Raw genomic sequence first — 14,910 nt, 5'->3', positions numbered from 1 at the left:
CTCATGGGGCCAAAAAGGATTCTGCTGCTGCCTTTCTGTGACTAGTTCAGATCACATGATGAAAGTGTGTCAAATTGCAGTTGATAAATATTGCTGAGTAACCACTTGGATGTGCTGTGTATCACATCTTCTAACTCTTCAACTTGAAAGCTTTGTGTCTACTAATTAACAGTGTCAAGAAAATTGGTAATTTGACATCCCAGATCATCCAATGAAAGAACCCAGGTGTAAACCAAATATTCCAAGAAGCGAAATCAAGACACTTGTAGCTATCCATAGGTTCTGATCATGGCTGTTTCCTTCTTTTAGGAAATCCCCCCCACCCCCGCCCCATACCCTAAAGGTGATGGTGGGAGGAAGTAGTTTGAGGACCCTCAGCCTGAAGCTGACTTTTGTCAGCAGGCACAAAAGCGCACAAACCATTCTCTTCCCCTGTGTCCTCAAACTAACCTTGATGCTCATCCTTCAGCCACTTCCTTTAGAACTGATTTCCTTGACGATGGCCATTTCCTTCTGTACTATGTCTGTTTCTCACGATCTGGCCTGCACAAAGTGTGTGTGTGTGTGTGTGTGTGTGTGTGTGTGTGTGTGTGTGTGTGTTGCATGCCATGCCAGATCCCAAGGCTAAAGTTTAGGGGGTTGGGTACAGGAAAGTCGTGTTGTTGAGAATGTGAAAGCCCTGAGGCTGAGGCAGGAGCTCCTGTATGATAAATATAGAATAAAGTAAAAATAATAAGAGGAAGTTGGGCCATTAATGATGCTATCAGTGCTAGTGGGGTGACACACCAGTCATTGTGTCTAATTTCTCTTCAAAGAACAGCATGAATGGCCATGGAAATTATTAGTCACACCTCTCTGTATTTGGAATAGCAGATAATTTCCCTGGCAGTAGGAGTAATAAGCTTTCTTGACATTTCGATAGCGGGAGGTGGGGGGGGGGGGGGGGCGGGGCAGGGAAGAGGCAGGGATGATGTGGGAGTTACCATGTGACCTACAGCTCTCTGTACTCGCTGTTCTGGCTAGTTGTATAGTATTTTCTTCCCACTCCTTAGGCATAGCTTGGGAACCAGGAACAGCAGAAACTAAATGTTCTGGCAAAGTATGAATGTGCTCAGTCACCTGCTGCCAGATGTGGGTTGCTACATTTAAGGGAGAAAGGCTCTTACAGAAAACATTGTATTTGATCTGGCTGGGATGGTCAGTTCCTCTTCGCCTTCCTGTTTGTTCAGTGGTTGTGGACACTAGATTCAGGCTCCCCATCTACTTCATTATCCTGTTTTAATAGGGAGGGGCAGGCAATTTCCTGCTTGCTGTCTCCCACATTCTCTGGCTGTGAGGCTTGGTGACTTGGACACACCACTTACCTCTCTGACCCATTAGTTTACCTTCCCACGTTCATATGAAACTTTTGACCAAATATCATGCTGATTTCTCTAGAAAAGAATTTTAACCTTTCTGTAGAGAACCAAGAAATCTGAGTCCAGAATCAATTTCAATTTTGACATCTAATGAGTATGTATTTTGTTTCAGACACTGGGCTTTAAAGTTCTGAAAATGACAAAGCAATAAGACAGTCTCCCTGAACATTAAGGAGCTCCCAATCTTGAATGGGTTAATACAAGTTATACAGTAAGAACGGCCATTCCAGAAAACTGGCAAGAGATGCGATTAGATAGATTTTGTCAAGATAACTTCCACATGGTTCTGTGGAAGATAGACATGAGGTGGGAAGACCACCTCAAATGCAAGAAAACCATTGGGAAGCAATTGCCTTACTCCCCCCAGATGTTGCTGAGGGCCTGAACTGGGAGTGGCAGTGAGGGGGGGGAAGAGGGCCCAAGCTGATTGGGTGTCAGGTTGTGAAGACGCTCAGAAAACCTCTGAGACCATTATCCTGGCAGCTTCGTGCATAATGTTAACTGAGACAGGGAAAGCAGGCAAAATGGACTTTTGCACTTGTTACTTTTGAAATAAAGAACCCATTAGACAATTGAAAATGTGGGATTGGCATGCAGAACAAATATCTGGGCTGGAACTCTGAGTCTGAGTGCTATCTATGTTTAGATACCACCACCATGGATGAGATTGCCTATAGGGGGCAAGACAAGTGCCAAGGAGACATCCCTTTGGAACATAATCACTTAAGGAATGAGTCAATTTTTTTTAGTCTTTGAATGAAAAGGAAGATGAGTGGTCATGAGAACAAAAGAAGAGAGAGAAGTAGAAAGTGGTAACATAGAAGCCAGAGTAGTTTCAAGAAATATTGGGATGGGGATCCGTGTGAGAGGCTGCTACAATTAGGGTCCCCTCAAGTAGCATTTGTGACCCTAAAGGACAATTAGAATCCTGATTAGAGCCACAACGTCTGTAGCTTATGTATTTGACTTGATTAAATACTGTCTTAATTCTGGAGCTGGAGACAGAAAGCCTGAATTGTTGTCCCAGCTCCATGACCTTCTTGCCAGGTGACTTTGGCAAATCATTGACTTCTTGAGCTTTATTTTTCTCATTTATAGAGTGACAGAGTTTGACTATAATTGTTTAAAAGCTCCTTTGGCTTTCAAGTTCTGTGCCCAACTGCTTGGTGCTCTGCCAAGCTCTGGCTGCACTGCTAACCGCCCGTCTCTGGAGGCTGACCATCCAACTAGATAGGGAATTATATAGCTCTCTTATCTCTCCTTGGTTTGTTTCTGTGTTGACCTTGCCTGCCATGGAGATAAATATGGGTGCGGGAGGGGGTGAGAAAGAGATCTGTCTTTCCGGGTTTTTCTAAGATCCTCAGATAACCACTTCTGACTCTGTGGTCTTAAGGACTCATACCTTTGCACTGAAGGAGAGAGTTCCCCCACCTTCACCTAAGTAGCAGAATTAACTCTTAATTCACCTATTTACTAATATGTGCTCTTTTGAATGAGGTAATTTGTATTCCAGCCGAAGTTAATTTTGCTGTTATCATCTTACTGAACTCCTGCCCTAGCACACCAAGTATTTTCAAAAGCCAAGTCCTTATCCATGTTCCCTCCCCTTTTGAGGGGTTGTACTCTGCTACAATCTAATAATACTTATTCAAAATTTGCCCAGTAATATCATTAGTATTTGTATTAGTATTTTGCCTTAGAAGATCTCCTGAAATCAACAAGAATTATTGCTGCTTGTAGGCAGATACTCAACAAGAGGTTGCAATGCCTAGAACTCACTATTAATTCAAAGCATCATTGTTTTGAGAGATGGTTCTCCTAAATGTAACTGTGAGCAAGGGAATCCCATGGCAGGGCCAACTCTCGAAGCCTCAACTTACTTACTTATTCATGCTGATTAAGTCTGTAGTCTTCTGCCTTTATACTGTTTTCTGCTTCTTTTCTTTCTTTACTTTGAAGCCAATATAATTGCACAGCTATCCACCCTCAGTTTCCATAGAACTGGTCCCTACTCTTTATCACTTCTGATTTCATCTTGGGCCTCCTTACCAGCCATTCCCAGTTGCTGAATGGGTCCTAGAAAAAGGAGCAGAGACTCAGGGTCAGCTCTCTCCCTGTTCTATAATTTCAGTACACTCTGAGGAATTAGTTTTCCTCGAATCATTTAGGTACAAACAACCAGAATCCTATCTTCTGTAATCTATGACTTTTCTTTTAAACTACATAATATCCAAAAGATGGAAGAAGAGAAACTGAAGAGATATTAAGATTAGGGCACATTCTTAAATGGCTCCTCAAAGCAGAATAAAATGATGCATGATCCTACTTTATTATGTGAACTTTTAATTGTTGAAAGGAACCCAAAGCTTCCTAGAATATAAATACTAAGTAAAGCGTTTACCTGGAACGCAAACCCCTTAGTTTCCCTTTGGCTTCCCTCACTGCTCACCTGGGTACATTGACTTCCTGGAGCTCAAAACTTTCAGGAACAGACTTTAACCTTATCCTTAAAGAGCATCACTAGGCTTCCTGGTTCGGACCACTATGGCCTTATTTCCTTTCTTTAGGTTAAGTAGTTGTACTAATTAAGAGGAATTTGGTGAACAGAGTAAAAGTAGGACCCCATCCCAACCACCGACCAGAGGAGAGATCCCTTACAGAGCAAGGCCCGCAGCTATGGGGCACAGTACGGGGGGAGATGATTAATGTGTGTCAGTTATAAAGGAATGCAAAGCATGAAGCTCAAAGATCAAGTCCACATTTCTAGAGAAGAAAACAGGGCACAGAAGTCCAAACAGCAACCTTAAATTCCACGATTGTGCAAAGTCACAAACATGTTCCATCCCATCGGCAGCCCTTCCTCCCACAAATGGTCATCATCGCAGCAATTTCTAGTGCATCCAGACATTTTAGTGGAGCTCTAGAGGGATCACTTTTAGTTGTCTGAGTGCTGATACGTAGTGAATTTACAACGCTCCCGGCTCCTCTGTGTGCTGGGAAGGAGCAGGCATGCGGTGATGGCTGCCATCATGCCGAGAAGCATTACTAACGCCAAGAAATGAAATCTTTGGAGCCTTTGAAAGGCTTCCAAGAATGTCAGCACGTACTGCCTGCCCACTCTCTGCTGAATGCCTACTTTGGCTGTCTGCTTAGTACTGAATGTACCAGACAGGCCTTCATACAAAGAGAGAAAGTGTTTTGGGGCCCCTGAAAGGGAAAGGCACAGCCTTTCTGATGTGAATGACAAGACTCAGGAAATAGTGGCAGGGTGAGGAGGGGCCTTCAGGAAAGGTATGAATAAAAGACCAAAAGAGAAAGGAATGGTATCTACCTACGTGTGAGACATTCTTTGTAGCTCTCCACCATCTAATCTGGAGATGCAAAAACTGTCACACTGCTCCATGCTTGATGGATTGTGGAAAAGTGCTTGCTTGGAGATTCTCCCGTATCCAAGGACCTTGTGATCAACTGAGAATAAGAATTTGTAAGCCCTGCCAAGGCATGTATAAGTACTTTTGTTTCCATTTTAGCTCAGAATATAAATGCCATTCATACTGTTTGTTTTTAGGGATGTTATTTAACTCTTTATAAAAAAAATTTTTTTTGAGAAATGTCAGTTGTCGTACATCTGAATATCTTGGAATATTTTATATCCTAAGCTGGCTTTAGGAGAGGAAGAAAAATGTTTTGTATAGGCAACCATTTTCTGACTCTTTAGCAGTGCTGCTCATAATTCCTTGGCACGGCATCGGCTGCGAGAGGAAAGAACTCTTGTGGTGTTCTGAGCCTGTCCAAGGAGGCAGTCTGATGTCATTGGTGGCAGACGCAGAATGTATGTATCTGTCTTTTGTCTGCACCATCTGTTTTTCTCCTTACAGGCGATCGTTTAGATTTATTCTTCTCTTCTTTCCAGGAGGTGTGCCTCTCCATAGGAGCATGGGCTTTAGGTGTTAAAGGGACTAAGCTAATATTCTAACACGATTTCCCTCTGTTCTTTCCTCCCTAGAATCTTATGGCAAAAGCCTTATATGACAATGTCCCAGAGTGTGCTGAGGAACTGGCCTTCCGCAAGGGAGACATTCTGACTGTCATAGAGCAGAACACCGGAGGACTGGAAGGATGGTGGCTCTGCTCCTTACACGGTCGGCAAGGGATTGTCCCAGGCAACCGGGTGAAGCTTCTCATCGGGCCCATACAGGAGACCTCCTCCAGTCAGGACCAGCCTACTGCTGGATTGATGCACCAGGCCTTTGGCCAACAGAAGCTCTATCAAGTGCCAAACCCACAGGGTGCTCCTCGAGATATCATCTACCAAGTACCACCTTCCTACCAAAATCAGGGAATTTATCAAGTACCCACTGGCCATGGTACCCAGGAACAAGATGTGTATCAAGTACCACCATCCATGCAAAGAGGCATTGGAGGGGCTAATGGTCCCCAGTTTAGTAAAAAGGTAAGTGAGCAACTGACTGGATTTTTATTCCAATTTATTTTTTCCATTGCACTTGAGCAATAGAAATGTTCCCAAAATAAGAACTTGATCTCCCAAGAGGTAAGTATATCTAACTACCCTAGCTCAGCATTATTTTTGCACCATTTTTTTCATCCATTGGTCAGCAAAACTTCCTTGAATTCCTACTTGTGTGCCAACTATTGTTGATCCAAAGGCATCTTGGATTCCTGTGCCATTCCAGGGCATACTGGATCATTAAGTCATTTCCATCTTTCTGATAGATCTGCTTTTAGACCTAGGTTCTGCACTCAAGTAGTTTCCAATCTTTCTGTTTCTTCCCTAATAGTACAAGGCACCAAATTTTGTCCAAGCACAGTGAGGCAGCAAGGACCCTCCTTTCACCAAAAGCTGGGTCACAACCCCATTGGCCTGGCACACAAAGAGCCCACTAGAAGTAGGGTAAGCAAGGAAGCTGGGAGTGGGTCATGCCAACCAACTTGTTCTGCAGAGTTACTGGCTTATAGTTTGATTCATTTAAAACACAGCGATACTTATATTTAGAAAGGAGTCATCCTCTTATCTTTCAAGTAATCCCTATAATAATACCTGAGCCAGTGGGTCAAAAGAGTGGAGCTAGGATATGTAGAAAGGCATCATGCTAAAAAGAAAAGAAAAGAAAGGGAAGGAATGCCCTCTTCAGCACTTTATATATATAATTCCAATGTCATAACAATTTGAGATAAATAGAAAATTGTTAACTGAATGACTTGTAAGCATCTAGTATAATTTCTGTTTTTATGATGCATTGACCAATTAAAAAGTGAGCCAAACCTTCACAATGCTTACATTGTGGTGTGTGACATAAGCAGACACTGTACTTACTGTCAGTGCTGGGAAGAAAATAATGTCAGTGAGCTGATGGGGGTAACAGCCAACACCAAGATGCTGCTGCTGCCTACGTGCTAGAGGGAGGACTTTTCTCTTTTGTTTACTGGCGAATTCCAAAAGTCTGCAGGGGGTTCAGTGAGGTTGGTATTAAGAATGGGCAAATCTAACGGAATAAGAAAAGACCTGTGAATTACAAGAGGAAAGACACAGCTCTCTATGCCAAAAAGAACACTACAGTCTCAGGTGTCCTGCCTCAAGAAAATCTAATTCAAAGTTTGAATTTACAAATCCATATAAATTAGAGAATATCTATTTGCATGATAATGGAATCCTCTGTTGAAAAAAATAGAGGGGGGGAGTTTTACTGTTGGGTTTTTTAAATGACAAAGCCACAAATGAATCCTAATCACCTTCTACACATAAAGTATGTATTACAAAATATTTCTCAAGACCACGTGTTGACTAAGCCCCACGGGTGGTGGGTGTACATTAGGAGGAATTCCTCAAGAAGTAGGAAACAGCTTTCTGACTAGGGTTGCCCAAGACAATGATTCCTGTCTGCAGAGGATAGACTGGCCATGACCTTTCAGAGTTATTACCCCATGGTTGTCAGATTCGAAGGGAAAGCCAAACCAAGCTCTGTCTCCAGAGGAGAACAAGAACAGTTGAAAGGTGTAACTATAAATAAATAACTTCTCTCATTCTTAGCGCTGGTTGTTTGCACCTTAAAAATAGCTCTTCCTCCATCTGAGCCTGTGCGAGGCAGACAGGGGAGACCAGAACAGGAAATGCTTGGCTGAGAGGTGGTGGGGCCTAAACTTTCATCACAGTTTACTTTGGCAGGAAGGTGACATGTTTTCTTTTTTAGACTCAACCTTTTTCGTTCCAAGTCTGAAAATTCTAAAACCTCAGACTTATTCCCATTTTATTTGCTGTTACTACATAGCAGAATTTCTCCCTTCCTCTCCAAACCCAGACCTGAGAATATGCATTTTAGTAAACTCCTTGGCTGTTTGGGGGGAGGTAGGCCAGGACTGCACTCTGAGAAGTATTGTAAAGGGGCGGACCATGTAGGGTATTGGGCATGTTCCAGTCCGATTGTGAATTGGGACTTTCCATGGTTAAAGATTCCCTTGATGTTGCAAACAGACTGTGGGCTTCAGAAATGTATCCACCACAGTTTTTTCTACTAATGAATCGCTGAGGGAGGGAAAAAAAAAAAAAAAAAAGGCAGTGAATTCTGCCTTCTGCCTTCTATCACTTCAACTTTGCTCTCTGGGAAACTTCAGCCTCTACCCCATTCTTACATCCCATCCACATGAAAAGACATTCATTCATCACTCGTTAAATCAGCGGTTAGGGAAAGATAATCATATAATATGATCCCCACCCTTTCGTGAAACAAGAAGACACATGAGTATTGTGAAAAAGCTTGGGCTTTGGAGGTTGGCCACTCCTGGTTCTGTTTCTTCATAGCTATTATTCCTTGGCAGGTCTCCAAACTTCTTTAGGTCTTGCTCTCTTCGTCTGTACAATGGGAATGATCATAGGGTTGCTATGAGACTTAAATGAAGCAATACATAGAAAGGACCTGGCACAGTGCTTAACATAGCAAGGGCTTAAAAGAATTAGTTCCCCTCGCCTTGTCCTTTCCTTTCACAGTTTATTTTGAACTGCATCAGCCCTGCTTGTGTTTCTCACTCTACACCAAATATGCAAATACTTTTTAAAATATTTTTTTATTGATTTCAGAGAGGAAGGGAGAGTGAGAGAGAGATAGAAACATCAATTATGAGAATCATTGATCAGCTGCCTCCTGCATGCCCCCTACTGGGGGGTGAACCTGCAACCTGGACATGTGCTCTAACCAGGAGTCAAACCATTACCTCCTGGTTTGATGCTCAACCATTGAGCAACATCGGATGGGCTATGCAAATACTTTATTGCTAACACAGACTGCTCCCTTTCAGTTTGTGCCTCTCTTTTTGCTTCTATAAGAATTTGCACATAGTGGAAAAGAGCTCCCAAAGTTATCTGGAAACCATATACACTGACACCTTTACTTAATTTCATTGGTCATTTCACTCTGGGTTCTGTGTGCAAGACCATTTTATCCATTAGGCATTGCGGGCAGAATGCCCAGGGTCTACAAGAATGTTTGAGAGCTGAATGAAAAGTTTAGCTCCAAAATATGAAAGGTGAAAACTGCAAAATAGAAATTAATAAATACTTAGACAAATGTAAGTGTTTATTACTTTCCATTCTGCAGACAGATGTATAGGAAACAATATCGTGTCAATCTCATTGTTACCTTTAGGGCTCATAACTAATTGGTTATATTTAAAAACAAATTGTAGGTTTGATTTTTCTCACTTTGAAAAGATTTCTAAATAGGCCTTGTGATTTCCAAGATCTCAGAGGCAATTCTAAATTAAACGAGTTATTCATAGTCCAGTAATTTAGAAAGCTGAGTTTTTAAAAGCAAAAATTCTACTTAATACGGGAGTGTGGTTTGGAGTGGAGCCCCCAAACATACGAAGCCCAAGGTCTACGAAGGTCTAACATAGCCTCAGTTCTCTCCTTCAAAGATCAGTGAAACTGCCCCCTAAGTTCATCCCTTTTGTGCTTGATCTTCACAGGGAATTACATGTGTTTCTCTGATTATGTTTGGACATGTTGCTTTTATTCTAACTGGTAGAATTAGCTTTGCTTTGAGTCCTTCTGAAGATGAGTACGGGCTAAATTAAAAACTCATTGAGGCAGGCGGGGGCCATGGCTGCCTCTTTACTGCTATAGGCCAAGCTCCCAGCAAAATATCAGCACACAGATAACACGCGATGAGCAAGGCCAAAGCAAGAATTAAAGCATTTAATTTGAATTGACCTTTAAATAAACTGAAAAGTGGTTCTGATGTTATCACCCATTCCCCATCACACACTGTTCAAATCCCATGGGTCAGCTCATTACATTCTGTTATGACATATGTCAGATTGTACATGGTAGTTTTCCCCCAGAAGGGCCTTGGAGAATGTCACCATCTGTTTTCTGTAATAATAACTATCTATTCACAACAAATGAGCATCCAGAGCATGATTGATGTACAATTCAGCTTGTCTGAGGACCTCACTTTTATGCATTTTGCCCAGTTTAGACAATAATATTAGTTAACTCTTCTATAGTAACCTAAAAAGGAAAAGTATACTTTTTCTACTGAGGGGCAGAGCTTCCTTTGGGTATGCTATTATTTCCCTAGAATGCCTTTCCTCTATTCTGTCTGTAAACTCCTTCATACTTTAAAACCCATTTTAATGTTCATCTCCACTGTGAAGCTTTCTCTCTGTACCCCAGCAGAGTCTACCTCCACTATGGCCCCCCAATATGTTATACATTTCTCCTAATCTCAAGCTCATGGCTCATTTAAACTGAGTAGTCTGCCATTATCATGTGTGTAATGGCCTGGGCTGGGACAAATACTGCTTCAGGGGTGGCCCTCAGAAAACTCAAGTAATATTAAAATTTATCTAGACCCCATTACATTTCTGACCTTCCAAAATGGGACACAGCCATATGTTGGCAGGAAGTGATTCAAAGATGTTAGCCAGGTCTTCGAAGCCCATTCCCGAAAGGTAATATAAGAACCAGAAATAGATTAACTACAATGTTCGTACCTTCTTAGACACTGAGTCATCATAAATTACACACACACACACACACGTACACACACGTACACACACATACACACCCATAGCCATTGATTGGTTAAAAACAGAGACCTTCCCTTATTGGGATTGGAAGCATTGTGAAATCTGGTTGCCCAGAGCAACACTCGGTTACTAGCCAACTAGCTGCTATATATTAGCTGTATGATTTGTCCACCAACAAGTAAAAATAGATTTAGAGGAAATGAAAGCTCCCAGAGAAAATAAACTCTGACTTCACCTCACTTTCTTTTGTTCCTTCCTACACACACACACACACACCAACCACATGCACACCCTGAAAAATAGCAGGTTTTGACAGAACAGAAGGTACCTCTAGTTTCTTCACTTATAAATTCAATCAAGTACAACCATGTCCCAGAATCATACATTTTTGTATAAAAATCGTACTAGTTTAAATAAATTTATTTCTTCAATGTGTGGCTTTTGTGGCTATGCAGAGAAGTGAACTTTCATCTAATATCTCTACCCTCAAAAATCAAGATAAATTTTAAATCATACAAAAAATTTGAAGTTCTTGAGCAATTCAAGGGCAGGACTTGATGAGCTCACTTTAAAAATGAGAAGTATCTCTTCTCAGTAGAGTCACCCACGCCAGTAGAATGAGCAAACTTTATATCTCCTAAAAATGAACCAAGGTCCTTTTTGTTTGATAAATGCCAAGGCCTTCAAACTCAGTTGCAATTTGTTATAAAGCTCAGAGATAATGCATATTTCTAAGAGTGCATTAGTAACTTCTTATAAACCCACACCAAAGCGCACAAAGGTAATCTTCCTTTTTTAATGATTTCTTGCTAAGTGACTGTGCTTATCAGAGTGAATAGGTCAGACATTGTGTGTAGTATGATGTCAGGCTAAGTGGTTAAACACTATTTGTGAGGGAGAAGAAAAGAATACATTTATTTATTTGATTGGATGGTGAAATGCAAACTTAGTACTGCTTGCACTCATCTTTGAAAGCTGACTTGTTTGAATACATTGTGCAAAATGCAGAGAGGGATACCATCAGAAACACACTGGGTTCTAAATAGCTGTGCCACAAACCCGGTTGTCAAGGTTCACTTCTAGAGAGATGTGTCTTTCTTAAAAGTATTAACCCCCAGGAATATTTAAAGAGTACAAGGGAGTCCTCTCTTTCAAGGGACCCCAGAGTCAATCAGTTTTTGAAGCAAAGGCTCCTTTATAGCAATGCCATAATCACATCTGATTTATTTGGATAATTTTTATAATATTTGTTTCATACAGCCTGGTGCTGAAACCAGTTATTTATCAGAATAATTATTTGTCTTCAGACTTACCACCAATCAACTATGCAGCATTTAGAATGTTATTAAGTTACTCATTTTTTTGATAGTTTTGGATCTAACGTGGGCATGACTCAATGGTGCCTTTGAGCTTTGGCTCCATGTTAGGGACCTTATATCCATAATCTCATTTAATCCTCTCAATAGCCTCATAAGGTGTTTCTTACTTTACAGGGAGGGAGCTGATGTCTGAGGAGTAAGTTAACTTGCTAAAGGACATAATTCTAGTAAGCGGCAGGATTGATATTTGAGCCTGCATCTGTCTGACTCTGAAACTAATGATTTTTACATCCCAGCTAATGGTTGATGTTGCCAAGCCCTAAAATAAGATGGCATATTTAGACACTTCATTAGCAAATCCAGCTCACCAGAATTCTGGGTGCTAACTAGCATCCTGTTGGCCAGGAAGAATTCAAGTCACTCCAGAAGGCTCCCACCTCAGATGCTTAGAGGCAGGCACCTCAGTGTTAAAGGAATCTGAGTAAGAGATGAAGAAATGCCCATCTCCCCGCTGCAGTGGTCAGTTTCGTGGCAGGCTGATCCAGAAGTCCTGAGCAGCCATGAAGCTGATGGAAAGTCCGTGGTACATGGCTGACACTGTTGCTATGTTGGCTTTCTCTGCCACTGAAAATAGTCTTTTCAAATAACTTCAGATTGCTTCAAATGGAAACTTCATTTAACCAGGCATAGTTAAATCTCCCAGAATGGGCTTGCCAGTAAAGGGGGCACCCCCAAAAATAAGATACCCAGATCTTAAGTTTTTCTCATATAAGGAAGTAACTTTCTTTGGGAGTGTTTATGAAATTAGAAGAGTAGTAAATTTTTAACATGTCTTATGAGTGTAAGCAACAGGACATTCTGTGGGCCCAGCTAACCAAGGTTCTCATTCCCTCCTCTGTCATTAATGAGCTGAATAACCTCTCTGAACCTTAGCTCCCTCAACTGTGAAATGGGGGATAAGGCTGGGTTGTCTTTAATGGTCTTTGCTAAAATTTTATGATCCAAATATCCTTATCTGATTCTTTCACAGAGTTGTTTGAAAAGTTTAATGGAATTACCTGGACTCAAGATTTTTAAACAAAAGACACTCAGGTGTTGATGTAAATTTCAGTTGACCCCAAAGTGTTGGCAAATCCTCCTTACTCTTCCTTTAGGATTCAATCCACCTTCCTAGAAACCACAGTCTCCTTTTGAAGACAGAACCATTTCAGTAAGGAGCAGGAACATAGAGAGGGAGCCTCGGGTATGCTAAGCCAGGGAGAAGAGTTGGCAGACCGGCTTCTCTCTTCTTTGTTACAAAAAGCTAAGAGAGTACTTCATACTGGAACTCATTATTTTCTGCCCATTTTCCTCTTTAATCCTCTTGGCTTGGCAGAAGCGCTTGGTGGGTCTGATGTTTCTTGAAGCAACAACCCTGGGTCAGCCCCCTTCACAACTGGCACCGAACTCTGCCACGTGGTCAGTTTGCTCCATCAGCCAGCCTGTCTTTCCTCCCAGTTGAGCCATGGGGGGGTCTCCTATTTAAGGAAGGAACAATACCCATGGGCATTTGGGTTCAGACATTTTCATTCCTTGATTTCTTTCCATAATTATATCCCCTTTAGGGCATCTCTTTAAAATCCACTTCAAAAATCTAGATTTAGTGTTTAGTGTCCTGTTGAATTTATTTGGACATCAAAAGAACCCAGATGCTTTTGCCTTTTCTAGTTTTCATTCAAAGAACATTCTGGTTCATGGGATATTTAAAAAACAGCTTTAATATATCCAACTGTCACGGGCTGTATTAGGCTTTGTCCAGAGAAAGACCTAACTACTTAGGAACCCAGACGTCATTTCCCATCACGTCCTTTCACATTAAAGAGCTTCTAACTGCTCTTTGGCGCTTGGTCACTCCATAACTAAATATTGCTTTAGCACTCACTACACAAAGAGCTTCCTGAAAGCAGCAGGGGAGACGTGCTAGGGCCTTAACAATCAGGGCACTGTTTCCATTGAGTGGTTCGCAGCCCAAATGCTGTGTCAAATGAAAGTGACCCAATAGCCCCGTTCCACTTTTGAGCTTTCAGTTGTTACTTTTCCTCGTTTGAAAAAGAGATTGACTGTAATTTAGATGTGTCTAGCAAAAGGCATAGTTCTAGCATAAACCCAAACGTTAAAATGTCTTTAAAGTAAAGTAAATTGCTTCCCCAAAACAGAGAGAAAAATCTTGATGAGTACAAGATAAGCATTAGGAAGGGTTAACCATGGCCATGGCCCGTGAAGGTGGCCAGACCCAGTTTTCATTATATTGTTGCTATGCAAGTAAATAAATGAGCTCACTGCTACACCCAGGCTGGGCAGGGAGAGTTTACAAAGAATTAATAAATCCAGTGTAGGAAACATGTGGCTTTTTCTCTGGTCATAGAAAAAGCAACTAGTAATCTTGGATTTTAAATAGACAACCTTCTATAACTTTGCAGTTTCTGAATATTGGATCCAAGTTCTAATGAGCAGGCAGTGATAATAGGGATGTTTATTTTCCTATGGTTTTCTTTAAAGGGAAAGGGTCACATCGTTCTTGGGCTTGAAGACAAAGAGGTTATTATATTGTGTGGTTCTGTTAATGCTTTTTAAGGGCATTTAAGAGAAATGAGTCCTTTCCAACAGGCAGTTTTAGAAGTCTAAATACTCTTATTAATGCATGAAACTCAGAGATAAAAATAAATAAATAAAGTATAAAATTCTAAGTAAAACAGGGAATGTGGGGGGGATTAGAGATAGACAGGAAGCAATCTAATTTTACTTTCTACATATGCCAAGAAAAATGCAAATAGATTCTGCTAGCCAGTGAAGCCCACTTTGAATTCTGACAATTTTAAGTACTGTTGTTAATGGTAAGGTTATAAATATGTACTGTGATCAGTATGGCACAGTGGCACTTTTTAACTTGTCATCAATTATTCATTATATTTCCTGAGCACCACCTGGGTTGCCTAGCTCTTGAGTATCCTGGGGGCCAAACACCAGGAACTAGTCACACACATTCATGGGAACACTTCCTTGGTCAATTATCAAGGCTTGATCTCTCTCTCTCTCTCTCTCTCTCTCTCTCTCTCTCTCTCTCTCTGATAAGTATTGGAGGGGAGAAA

At 41.3% G+C, this 14,910-nt stretch overlaps 1 protein-coding gene across 1 annotated transcript in view; it reads left to right on the top strand.

Moving 5' to 3' along the window:
* Nucleotides 1-14,910, top strand: part of NEDD9 (neural precursor cell expressed, developmentally down-regulated 9) — a 43,410-nt gene that overhangs the window by 11,791 nt on the left and 16,709 nt on the right. The window contains exon 2 of the mRNA XM_084872693.1: nucleotides 5,425-5,871. Coding sequence (XP_084728819.1) covers nucleotides 5,425-5,871 — 447 coding nt within the window. The remainder of the gene's footprint in view (nucleotides 1-5,424; nucleotides 5,872-14,910) is intronic.

This window comes from Pipistrellus hanaki, assembly GCF_964339955.1.
Source record: "Pipistrellus hanaki genome assembly, chromosome: 2".
Lineage (NCBI taxonomy): Eukaryota > Metazoa > Chordata > Mammalia > Chiroptera > Vespertilionidae > Pipistrellus > Pipistrellus hanaki.
The sequence above is the reverse complement of the archived record's forward strand: the minus strand, read 5'-3'. Positions and strand labels throughout refer to the sequence as shown.